Source organism: Bufo bufo, chromosome 3 (assembly GCF_905171765.1).
Source record: "Bufo bufo chromosome 3, aBufBuf1.1, whole genome shotgun sequence".
Taxonomy (NCBI): domain Eukaryota; kingdom Metazoa; phylum Chordata; class Amphibia; order Anura; family Bufonidae; genus Bufo; species Bufo bufo.
The window spans coordinates 140,691,319-140,704,951 of record NC_053391.1 but is presented as its reverse complement, the minus strand read 5'-3'; the positions used below and the strand labels follow the sequence as shown (position 1 = coordinate 140,704,951).

Genomic DNA, 13,633 nt, shown 5'->3' with positions numbered 1-13,633 from the left:
TTCTAAAATGGGGTCACTTTTTTGGAGTTTCTACTCTAGGGGTGCATCAGGGGGGCTTCAAATGGGACATGGTGTCAAAAACACAGTCCAGCAAAATCTGCCTTTCAAAAACCGTGTGGCATTCCTTCTGCGCCCTGCCGTGTGCCCGTACAGCGGTTTACGACCACATATGGGGTGTTTCTGTAAGCTACAGAATCAGAGCCATAAATATTGAGTTTTGTTTGGCTGTTAACCCTTGCTTTGTAACTGGAAAAAAAAAATTAAATGGGAAATCTGCCAAAAAAGTGAAATCTTGAAATTGTATCTCTATTTTCCATTAATTCTTGTTTAACACCTAAAGGGTTAGCAAAGTTTGTAAAATCTGTTTTGAATACCTTGAGGGGTGTAGTTTCTAGAATGGGGTCATTTTTTGGTGGTTTCTATTATGTAAGCCTCACAAAGTGACTTCAGACCTGAACTGGGCCTTGAAAAGTGGGTTTTTGAAAATTTCGTAAAAATTTCAAGATTTGCTTCTAAACTTCTAAGCCTTGTAACATCCCCAAAAAATAAAATGTCATTGCCAAAATGATCCAAACATAAATTAGACATATGGGGAATGTAAAGTAATAGCTATTTTTGTAGGTATTACTATGTAGCATAGAAGTAGAGAAATTGAAACTTGGAAATTTGCAATTTTTTAATTTTTTTGGGCAAATTTGATTTTTTTTTTATAAATAAAAATTAAATTTTTTTACTTTATTTTACCAGTGTCATGAAGTACAATATGTGACGAAAAAACATTCTCAGAATGGCCTGAATAAGTCAAAGCTTTTTTAAGTTATCACCACTTAAAGTGACACTAGTCAGATTTGCAAAAAATGGCCTGGTCCTTAAGGTAAAAATGAGCCCGGTCCCTAAGGGGTTAAATCGGTTTGCCTTTATATGTCATGCTTTATAAACTAGAACTAGCTTTAACATTTACAATAAGACACAAACTTTTGTAGTCAATTATAGTAAAACTGTCATTAACAATTAAACTACAAGAGCCCAGAGAACATTTTATTATTATTATCATAATATTATACAAAGTACCGATAACTTTATACTGTGTAGTTTTCAATCTATAAAAAAAAGTAAGATTTTAATCAAGTATAATTATATTAGTCCATTTTATATATCTAATAAGACTGATCATCTTTCTCTGCACGCATTACCCTTCTGCTGCTAAGCCTTTATGTCCAGACGTGACCAGAAAATTGTTCTGATCATGCTGTGAAAAGAATAATGTGCAGAACAACATATGACCATGTTTTGAAGTTGATAGCTTTTGCTAACTGAAGGCAGCCATACACATGGCATAGCTGTAGAGATATGGTGAAGTCAGGAAACATAGCTGTTGGTTAAATATTTGGTCTATAACTATTTCTCCTGACACCTCCCTCATCATGCATCCAACATGCCTAACCCCTCTTTTCTTTTTCTGATGCAGGCATATTTATTTTTTGCTTTACTACTTGCATTCCAGGATCTGTGGCCAGCCCCTTCCTGGTAGCTTTGATTGACAGGGCCAGGGAGTGGCAAAGCAATAAGGAAGGGTCTGGTGTCACAGAAAGGATTGGAACTTGAGTGCAATCCATCATTGCACTAAAGGTCTAATTTGCATATTAGGAAAAAGTATCAGAACTTGGGAACTGAGGCTCGGATCAACAAAAGAAAAACTGTGTTTTAATCGGGTGTACCAGTTATGTGTCTATGCAAATGGTTTAATAGGGAGGTCACCAGTAACAGATTCCCTTTAAAATGAGGCTGCATTGATGTTTAGCTGTTATTGTCAGGGAAAGCTCAGTTTTTCATGCTAGAGAGCTCCAGATCACCTGCATAACCAATGAAATCATACAATTCTGACATCCATCTAAGAGCATGCTCTATACTGTTTCACCATTGACTTAAATGCATTATCTAACCCCAAAAATGCCCCCCCCCCCAAATGCCTGGGCCCCTCACACAGATCAAAAAATCCAGTGATGGGGGGATGGTGTGCAGCCAATAGCCGGCCACGATGGGGATGAGCCTTCCTAGCATTGCAGGTGACACTAGGGAGGCTTGTTCCCATAGCGGCCTGCTATTGGCTGCACCCCCCGCCCCCGTCACAGGATCTTTTTATCCGCCCGACGGGGAGATGCAGCAGTGGTTGTGCAGGCATCAGAAGCAACGCGGGTGCTGGGGAGCGAGGTAGGTACAATCTGTGTGAGGCGCTCAGCCATTTGGGGGGCATTAAAGTGGTTGGATAACCCCTTTAATCCATTTTCAGTAAGATCTGAAACTCCCTCTATCTGTAACTACATGCAATTAGAACAAGGAATGTGGGCAGCACCACTATCTTAATAGTACGGACGGAGTGCCAGCGGCTGAGTCGGCGATCCACCTCCAAATAATGTAGAATAAATGAAATCCGCAGCACATCCAAGTAGTGAAGAAGTAAAAGAAGCTTTAATCACCAAGCATGCGACGTTTCAATCCTCTCAATGGGATTTTTCTCACTGCTTGAGAAAAATCCCATTGAGAGGATTGAAACGTCGCATGCTTGGTGATTAAAGCTTCTTTTACTTCTTCACTACTTGGATGTGCTGCGGATTTCATTTATTCTACATGCAATTAGAGTGATATCATTTAAAGGGAATGTGTCACCTATATTTTTTCATTGATTAATCAGATACTAATATATTATTTTTGTAACCCTTTTTAGTTTTTTATGCAATTTTTTTTATTTTTAATTCTTTAAATTATCTCTTTAACATGACAACCTTAAACGATAAGTAATAATAGTATGCTGAAACTTTCCTTTTAAGCCTACTGCATGTGATCTGAAACTCGGTGTTGGAAAAACAGCTCTGACTCCCACAAAGACATGACTATTCTTCACAGAATATTGGACCTATTTAGATTTAACGATGGAAATGATGCTCAAGGGTGGACTTTAGCTGAGGGAGCTGAACCAGTATAGAAAGTGACTGCCAAGTTTTAATTTCCATGTAAATAGTGTACTAGTTTGGTAAACTATATTTTATTTCAGACACTCATCAAGGTTTCCAACTTTAACGACTAAACTCATTACATGTACTTAGAAGTTCTATGAAAGCATTTGTTACATTTTAATGTGTTTATCCAAACTTTTCATTTAGTTAATAGTGTCACATTATTTATGGGCTTCTCTAGGACTAGGTTGTTGATAGTCTATCCCTAGGAGAGGCCATTACTGTTTGATTGGTGGGTGTCTGGGTGGGTTACATCAGCCCAATGGCTTTCCTGTACAAAACAATATGCCTGGTACTGTAGCTTGTTTCATTCATTTAGACAGGATAAGCCATCTATGTTATAGTCCCCAAGAGCTCCTTTAAATGATCTTTATTGGCATAATGTGCATTTCTTTTAATATACAGATAACTCTTGTTGTTTTTGTAGGACTCTTGCAAATTACCTAATATGGAAATTTGTGTATTCAAGAATTTCAAATCTCAGTAGACGGTTTCAATATAGACAACTGGAATATATACGGGTAAGGAAATGCCTTTTCTGTTTTTCTGCGCTTCCTTTTAGATTATATCTTCATTATCACAATTGAAAACTGTGATAGATTTTTAGGAGCTGTAACTAAACAGTTTGCTGTGAGACCCTTTAGACTTTTCAGATGAGTTTATATAGAACACAAGTTCTGAAAATGATGACAATGTTGCCATAATTGCACTGGAGTCAACAATCTAGATTTTTCTTTTTAATATTTGCTTTTGGAAGTTTCTCACCTCAACGATCCCGCTCCTACTCTGATGCCTCTCTGGTCTCCCACCAGTCTCTACTTGGTCCTTCTTGACATAGACATATGATGCTGCAGCTAATCGACACTGGCTGCAGTGGTGGCCCATTATGGCCAGTGAATGGCAGCAGTGGTCACATGTCCATGTTAGGAGGAATCAGGAAGAACAGAACATTGGAATGAGAACATGAGGGATTTATGAGTATTATTTCTCTTATTGCCTTAAAGCATTCTCAGCCGTTTTTTTTTACACATTTTGAATGACTGGACAATCCCTTTAATGGTCACTTTTGCATTTGGTTCTGAACAACTGATAGAGTTCGGTCACTTACAACAGATGTAGCTAGCCAGTTGTTTTTGAATTGAGCTAGACACAACCAATGGAACGATTTGTACTTTATCTGATATCCATAGATGTACTCAGCTACTGTTTTTTTTTAATTACCAGAAACCAGTCTGATATCTTCTCAATCTTCTGTTCCCCTTCACACACATGAATGGGATATTCCCATCTTGAGTATTTAGGGAATTTTTGCAGTCCTATGGCCTCTGTTTGAAGCTTTCCTATTGAAATTAAAGCTCTCCTTATTAATTTCTGTAGGAGGTATAGAAAGTGCTTAGTGCTGCCACCTATTGATTGATTTTAATGGTCATGAGACCCTGTTCTTCTGAAAGTTGAGTACAAGAGGTGAAACTTCTATTTATTAGGCGTTTATTGCATATTCTGTGTATATCCCTAAATGCTCAAGATGGGAATATGCCTTTAAATGATGTCTGTGTGAACCCCCACTAGAATAATTAGGGAATCGCTAGGCTTCTGTTCTATCAATACATACAAAAGTATATTTGCTTATTGAAATCACATCTTAAAAGTAGGCAAATATCTATAACACATTACAATAAATCTCAGGTACAAACATTTTTCAAATATTTTTTTGCCGTCCTATATTTATATTCAATCATAAAGAACCCTCTGATATATTTTTCTCTCAATGTGATGACATTCCACAGCTTTACGACATTTTTTATTTTACAGGTTCTTTTAGGAACAAATACTTTGGCTGCACGCTGGGACAGATGTGTAAATTATATTGAAAATGCTCTCCCTTACGCTGTTGGAAAGATGTTTGTGGATTCTTTTTTCCAAGAGGACAAGAAATTAATGGTACTGTATTATACACGTATATAAGAAATGTATGAATATAAAACATGAACTATGTTTATAATGAGAAAAACAAATGCAAACGTTTTATAAGTATTTAAAGGATAACAATTTTCAGCAAAATATTTATTTTCTTCTCTAGAGGTTAGGAGTCTAATTGTATTACCTATTGCATTCTATTGCCTATATTTGCCAACATTTTGTAGTTGGCATGCAAGAATTTTTAGTACGGTATGAAGCCAAGTTTTTTAAAAGTCTCTGCCCTTTCCTTTTTAGGCCATGCCACTCTCATGATGCACCACACCCTTTTCCATGATGCATCATGCTTCTATCAGAGCAAGTGTGGGCGCCGGGGCTAATTATGCGGCATCCCAGTGGCCCATATAGTTAGAGTGCATGGAGGGCTCCTTTGTGGAAGAAAGCAGCCCTGCATCCACTTTGAGGGAGATTTACCAGCAATCCCAGGAGTCCAGGATGCCTCTCTCCTTTTGAGGAGCCTCCTTGATGTTTCAGCAGAGTTAGCAAATATGCTATTGCCTGAATGCTGTGACTGTAATCTGGATGTTAAAATGGAGATGTGAGCCAAAAATTGTTGAAAAATATTAGGTCATTGGGGGTCTCAGAAGTCAGATAGGGGACTAGACACAGTCCTCCACCCATCCCCATCAGCATGTCTATGATAAGGAAGAGTTAGTTATATGAAGTACTGTCTGAACTTCTGTGCCATCACTCTGTACAACTCTATGAGAGGTGCAGAAACAGGCGAATAGGAGAGGTTATTCTGGTAGGAAAGGATGGAGGACCAAGGTCCCCGATTTTAGTAATCTCAGCTGTCACCTGTGAATAGGTGATATAAGTTCAGAGCTTTTTTTTTTAGCAAAGTCCAAAACAGTGTACTGATGGATGAAATGTAATATTTTTGTAGATTTTAACAGTTTTGGCTTGGTAATATAAATTATTTTTATGGCAGTGGGCATGAAACCACTGTGTTAACCAACAGATTTGACTTTGGGCTAAACCTAATCCTGGCAGTCCCTCGGTATTCACCATTTATCACCTGTACAGGGATCTGGACTTTACTGCAGGGGAACCGCCTGGACACTACCTCCTGGAGTAGCTAACAGCTAACTCACGGGGGTCAGAGACACTGGTGCTGGGTATAGAGGGTTCAGGGAAGTCAGGGCAGGCATAATACATACTTACTGGTAAATAGTCCGAAGGCATGGCAGGCAGTAAAGGGTCAATATGGAAGTTAAATATTTTAAGGGTCACATGGACCAGGCGTATTTTTTGCAGCTCCTCTGACTGATAAACTTAAAACTCAATTTTATTGCAAGATTTTTAAAAAACACATATTACTTGGGAGCAATATTTAAAACTTAGGAGTTAGTGATTTCAGGGTCAATGGCCACATCTATTTATACACTGCCAGTGCCTCTTGTACCAAAATATCTTGGTGTTTTATAATAAACAATCTCTTACTCCAGAGAATTGATTAATGGGCCCCCTGACTAATTCCTGCCTAAAACTCTAAACCTGTGTCCCTACATGTTTCGCCGAGCCTGTCGGCGTCTTCAGGGGAAACTAAACATGGTTAGGCATATGTCAGGTCATGCAGTGTAGTGTCAGAGTCCAGTAAACAGACAGAGGTATATGGGCAGACAACAGAATACATCACACCTTTGCAGGAACTTAGCAAACTAAGGAACCTATTGCTAACCTATCTAAGTGCTCAGGCATTTCCCCACAATTTTGAAAAGTGGGGTGAAGGCAGGAAAACTTATGACTTCCAGATCCTCCATACCTTATTCCATTTCTCCTCAATGTTTCTTTGTTTATATAAGATTCTTTCATAATTCTTAATCTTATTGACCAGATTCAACCATATATACACATTAGGAGTATTTCGTGAAAACCAACTTCGCGTGATCAAAAGTCTTGCCATGAAAATTATTTTAATCAAGAGGAATCTTTTATACTTATCACAAATAATTTGGGGAAAAAATCACCCAGGATCCAACATTCCACCGTGTATGGAATCACTATTTTCAGTTTTTGGGTAATAAGTTTAGCTATTGCCTCCCAATATTCTGTTAGTTTTATTCAAGATCAAAACATGTGTACATAATCAGCCCCAAGTGAATCGCACCGTGGACAATTAGACGGATTTCTCAACCCACATTTATTGAGCCATAGTGGTGTGACATATACTCTATGTAAAATATTAAATTGAACCAAAACATAATTAAAATTATGTGACACTAGTCATTATTTTCCCCCAATCATCTGGTTGGAGCCTTAAGCCATATTCCCAAACCTTTTGTCCGGGGGAACGTATACTATTAAATAGTCCTTCAAGAAGCAATTTATAAAGTTGAGAATTTTTTTTACTTTTGCCCCAAATTTCCCATCACATCATTCACAAGTGTAAAAGTATCTATCTGTAACAAAAATTTCCCCTTTACGCTAGAAAGTGCCAAACTTAACTGTAAATATCTAAACCAAGATAAATAAATAATATGCTCTCTTTGTGTCAATTCCAAAAAGGGAAGTATATCTCCATTACTCACCACTTGCAACATACAAAATAATATTTTTTTTGCCAATATTTTTCTTCAGCTAAATCATCCAACTCTTGTAAGTAATAATTATGCCAGAGAGGCGTACAGTGGAAAGATCCCCTTATTCCCAATCAACCTCTAATAGTGCTTCACGCCTTAACGAATAGCTTTCTGAATTCCCTATAGTCCTGTTTATCTCTGGATAAAAGATTCCTAACTTTTCTATGTAAAATAAATAGTTTATTTGCTAAAATTGTAATCTTAATTCCTGAGATTCATTAAAAAGAACCTTTCATGGGTCGAGACTTTACAAGATAAGTAGCACGTTACGTAGGGCATAAAGCAGGGATCCTATAGTGCTTACTATTATTCCTGAGAGTCGCTCCATTCGCCCGCTATGCCCTCTGGTATTTTCCCATCTCAGTATGCTAATTACTGGCATTGGAACAGGGAGGAGGAGATGCCAGGGTTTCTCAATGGGCGTCTCCTTCTCCCTGGCTGTAGCACTGTCCAATCGCAGCGCAGAGCGTCACAGCCAGGGAGAAAAAAACTCCCTGGCTGTGACGCTCTGCACTGCAATTGGACAGTGCTACAGCCAGGGAGAAGGAGACGCCCACTGAGAAAGACTCAGTCTCCTCCTCAATGTTCCAATACTCCTCATTATAATACAAGGCGCCAAAATCAACGGGGGATGGGGGGGGGCCACAGCGGACGAACGTGTTTTTTTTTTTTTGGAACAAAAACAACAGCCATGGCATCATTGGGGGCCGCCCTATAAGGTAACACCCTAATTAGACTTTTGCTAAACTGATGAAAGGTCCTCTTTAAGAAGAAATTAATGAGCTGCTATTTCTGTGATTTCATAATACATCCTAGAACAGTCCTTTATGAACATGAAATCAGACAGAATTAGAAGAATGCGTTGGAGAAAATAAGATTTAATATGTGCCAGGTTGCTTTACTTTGTTCTCATTAGACCTAGAGAAGCATTTCTATGAAATATATTTTTTGCAATGGTTTTGTTAGCACAGAGTGCTGCTATTTCCATTACACACGTCCATTGGCTAGAATCATGAAAACGTATCTGTTCTCACAGGGGAAGGTGCCTTAGGTACCCCACGGTTGCCAGCCATTGACTGGTGAAGATAAGAGTATGCACTGGCCCTTTATGAGCCAGAAGGGGAGCACATGTGTGCCCTATGGGCATATGAGGAGTGGTCTTGCTGGAAAGCAGGCCTCAGCCTGAGTGGAGGGACAGACCAGACCCAGCGTTTGGCACCGTGGGGAAGAAGGCAGCAGAAGGGGGGTCGGGGCCACTGGGAGAAGTGGGGCAATGGCGTCTCACAGCTGTACCAGTATTCTCTTAAACGGGATGTCCAATTAAGACAACTTATCCCCTATCCATAGGATAATGGATATGTGTCTGATCAGAGGGTCAGACTACTGAGACCCCTTCTGATCACGAGAACAGGAGTCTGTGCATCCTGTTTGAATGGAGTGTTCCATTCAACTCTTTAAGACTGCCAGAGATAGCTGACTGGTGCTCTATTCAAACAAGGAGTATGCATCCGAGTTCTCATGATTGGTGTGGGTCTCAAATCAGATACATTCCCTATCCTGTAGATAGGGTATCCTATCTTGTGGATAGGGGATATTTGTCTTAAAGGAACAACCCTTTTAATTCTTACCCTGGATGCTTCTCAGAGTACTTTTAAGATTGCACAATAAGCTTTCATTAGAGAATAAAAACTGTAGTGCTTCTATTCACGCCAACAGCGCACAAATGTCAATGTTTTGTAAATTGTATATTTAAAATCAGAGCCAAAGGACATTATTACGCTGACAGATACGTTTTCATGGTTCTAGACGTGTGTCATGGAAATAGCAGCGCTGTGTCCTAACAAAGCCATTGCATAAAAAATATTTTTTATAGAAATGTTTTTCTAGGTCTGATGAGGACAAAGTAATCCGACCTGGCACATATTTACTCTCACTTTCTCCCACACATTCTCCTAATCTAACTTCATTTTCCACATACAGGACTGTTTTCTAGAATGTATTATTATGATATAACAGAAATAGCAGCTCATTATTTTCCTCTTAATGAATCTCAGGAATGAATATTACAATTTTAGCAAATAAACTTAATTTTATTTTATATAGAAAAGTTATGAAATTCTATTTCATTTTCAATTTTATAATATTTCTTTTAACAAGGTCCTTACATTATTTAAACTTGTTGAAATAGGTGTGAAAATTGTGCAAAATCACATAGTAAATTGTCTGTGTTTGGTTTGTGTGTTTTATTTATTTTTAGCTTTCGGCTTTTACTGGGTTCACAGCACTGTGTGAATATGATCAGGGCAGCACCTGTATGGGTTCTTATGTTCTTGCTGTGCTTGCCTGGGTTTCCTCCAAGCATTTTACCTTCCTCCAACATACTGCTTAGCCAATTGGCTTCTTCTGGCACTAGTCTTGATATATTCAGTATGTGAGAAAAGAAATGTAGACTGTCTTTCTGGGGACAGAGAATAATACTAGAATTTACAATCTATGTACTAAATGAATAGCAGAAAAATAATAAAATATATTCTGCAGTTTTTCATATAACAACCAAACAACTTGGAGTATAAAGCAGTTTTCTGGTTTAGAATACTTTTTTTTTTCAAATCCCATTATTCTGAAATAAGGGCAATAATCTATTACTAGAAATCAAAGCGCGATCAGGGAGATTTATCAAAACTGGTGTAAAGAAAAATTGACTTATTTGCCCATAGCAAACAATCAAATTTCACCTTTCATTTTTCAGAGCTCCTTTGAAAAATTAAAGGTGGAATCTGATTGGTTGCTATGGGCAACTAAGACAGCTTTCCTTTTACACCAGTTTTGATAAATCTCTCCTATTGTTTAATCTGTTGCACGTTCTATTGTTATTTCCATTTTTTGATGGGTAGAATAGCTCTGCATGAATCAAAGTCTCTGGTGGAGGAGAACACCTCTTAGGGCTCATGCACACAAACATATTTTCTTTCCATGTCCATTCCATTTCTTTTGAGAACCGTAGGCGGAACCATTCATTTCAATGGTTCCGCCAAAAAAATGGATGTTACTCTGTGTGCATTCTGTTTCCATATATCCGTATGTCCGTTCTGCAATAAAATAGAACATGTCCAATTATTGTCCAAATTACGGACAAGGATAGGACTGTTCTATTAGGGGCCAGCTGTTCCATTCCGCAAAATACAGAATACACACAGACGTCATCCGTATTTTTTGCGGAACCGTTTTTTGCAGACTGCAAAAATACATACGGCCGTGTACATGAGGCCTTAGCCTGAGTCAAGAAAAGCTACAAAGAATTTCTATTTATTTGGAGGACCTGGCATGTCTATTACAAAAAGAGCCTGTTAATTTAATTTTGTAATTCTTGATTTGTCTTCTGGTGGTTCTGCTGGGCAATTCAGTACTTTCTGAGGGTTCCTTCACAAATTAAAGCTGACGAGGAGGGGGGGGGAGCTGGCAGCAGGACGCTCTGCTGTGTAAATAATTGAGGGAGAAGCACAGAATGCTGGTTTAACTTGCACCATTAAACTCACATATATACAGCATATAAAGTCATCATTTGTTGACAGCACATTGCCCTGTATTAATAAAATTGTATGGGGCTGAATGAATGATCACAGTAATGATCCTCCATGCTCATACAGTGGGGATAATTGCTGTATGTAAATGTAAGCTGAGCAAGGTTTGGTCCAGATCATTTCCTTGTATATCAGGCCATGTGAATGAGCCCTTACCTATGGCTTTGTGTTAGAGAGTGTTATCTTGTACATGCTAAGCAAACATATGTTTATGATATGCTTAAACTTTTGTTGACTAGATGGAAGAAGTGATCGAAGGGATCCGTTGGGCTTTCATTGACATGCTGGAAAAAGAGAATGACTGGATGGATGAAGCGACCAAAATTAAAGCCAAGGAGAAGGTAAATTGTTAAAAACTATTAGGGGGAATTTATCAACTTCTTTGCACCAGTTTTTTGGAATAATGTTGCAAACCATTGTGCACACCATACTTACATACCTTTTAGTTTTGTAAAGTGCAATCAAAATTTGGTAAAGTTTACCAGAAGACAGCGGGACCATCAACTTTCCAACAAATGTATTTATTAATTCTAAAGTCATAAAGTAGTGCATATTTGAGCACAACTTTTTTTTAGCATAGACTTAGTTTTCTGATTTTCAATAAATGTTGTGCAAATGACTCCAACAAACATGCAAGACTGGCATAAGAAACACCAGTCTGAATAAATGTGGGTCTGTGTATTTATGATCAATCCCAAAATGCTCTTCAATACAACAATATGCCAAATATACCAAACATACACCACTAATGGAGTGGCTATACACAGTAAAATAAAATACATAAACAATTACAAAACAAACAAGAACATATTAGATGGAGAACACTCTCTGGTACAAATACAAAATAGTGTGCTATTTGTCAATCAAAACCATCCTGCAGGATGTGAACACTGACACTATCAAGGTAATATACTGACTACCTCAAGTAGTGTTGCCCAGTCGCAATGAAACATCAGAACAAATATAAGACTTGATAAGTAACCTGTATTGATCAAGATCAGTCATCTGGATGTATCCTCCGCCACACTCTGTAAAGTGTGTTTTGCTGCGTGCTCGTCCTGGGAGTGGTGAGGAGGAATGGAGCGGAGCTTCTGTGCAATGAGAACAATGCCACTGCTCTCATTGCTCTAAAGGCATCATTTGCATATTTCAAAAAGATGATATTATTTACAAGAAAGTCATGGATTGCTATAAGAATGGCACAGTTGGAATCTGGTGAGCTAAGCCAATCTGGTAGTATGCTTGGTAACAATGTCGCTGATGACAGACTCACTGTTAAGATGTCTGGCCCTGAAATCTCGTGCATGAGCCAGCGAGAGTACAGTTGGCGCATGTTCAGTTTGGATCTCAAAACGGGGGAACCCCTCTGAGAACTGAACGGGGCATGTGCTGATTGTGAGCATTGTACACATTTCTCTAAAAGATCACCTCTGATTTCTGCAACTTAGGTCATTGCAGTCAACATGATCAACCCTACCATGCAGTATGCGTGGTCTACTATGGTTGATTATGCTGGTGATACGCTTTAAAGGGAACCTGTCACATTGAACATGGTACCTGAGTTATAGAGCAGTAGAAGCTTATCAGATAGATATATAGATTTGTGGTAGAAGATTCAGTATAACTTGCATTTAATTCTTTTAAATTCCTGCTCTTTCTGGGATTTGTCATCAAGGAGACGGTCCTATCAGTGATTGACAGCAATCTTTGTATACAGAGTCATAAAGGGAGGGCTGTCATTCACTGATAGGACCGCCTTCTGGACTTCAAAGCTCAGAATGAGCAATCTTGTCAGCTCCTCCTGCTCTGTAACATGAAGCCTGCAGCTCAGACACCATGTTCTATGTGACAGGTTCCCTTTAAGTATACTGAGCTAGACCAGAATTAAATCTTGAGCTGACCATGTATTATTATAGCGAAAGTAGTTGAGACCCGGACTACCAAACAAAATATTAGAGCTGAAATATTGTCATGAAGCTAAAAAGTATTTCATCAACATAAAAGGTTCCTAGTATGTGTGATGTAAAACCCCACTTTAATGACTATATTATACTTTTGGTGTCATACTAATTTAACTAATTTCATCTGACAAATCTTGTTATGTTGTTATTGTTATAGCTATACTCTGTGTATTTTCATTACACAATTCCAAATGTTCATTTTGAGGAATGTCCAACTCTGTGAGTCATTTACAATCAATGCTTGCTAGAACAGTTTTAACAGAACAGAAACTTTTTCTTTCTTGCCCAAAAAAAGTTTTGTGTCCTTGTAAAGCAGAGTGTTTGATTTCTAAGACAAGAAGTTTAACTTGTGAAGTGGAGCACTACAATACAGTATACAGAACATCATTATTTTGGATGCAATGTTTGGAATACTCTTTTGAACATTGGAGCTGGACTTGCAAGTTTTTTTTTGAGGTTTCATTAATAGCGTAATCCAGGCGCGATGTCCGGGCTCATGGCAGGGAGACAGGTGAGAG

At 38.3% G+C, this 13,633-nt stretch overlaps 1 protein-coding gene across 1 annotated transcript in view; it reads left to right on the top strand.

Moving 5' to 3' along the window:
- Positions 1–13,633, top strand: part of PHEX (phosphate regulating endopeptidase homolog X-linked) — a 286,267-nt gene that overhangs the window by 131,756 nt on the left and 140,878 nt on the right. Inside the window, exons 10-12 of the mRNA XM_040423656.1 lie at positions 3,442–3,535; positions 4,827–4,955; positions 11,394–11,495. Coding sequence (XP_040279590.1) covers positions 3,442–3,535; positions 4,827–4,955; positions 11,394–11,495 — 325 coding nt within the window. The remainder of the gene's footprint in view (positions 1–3,441; positions 3,536–4,826; positions 4,956–11,393; positions 11,496–13,633) is intronic.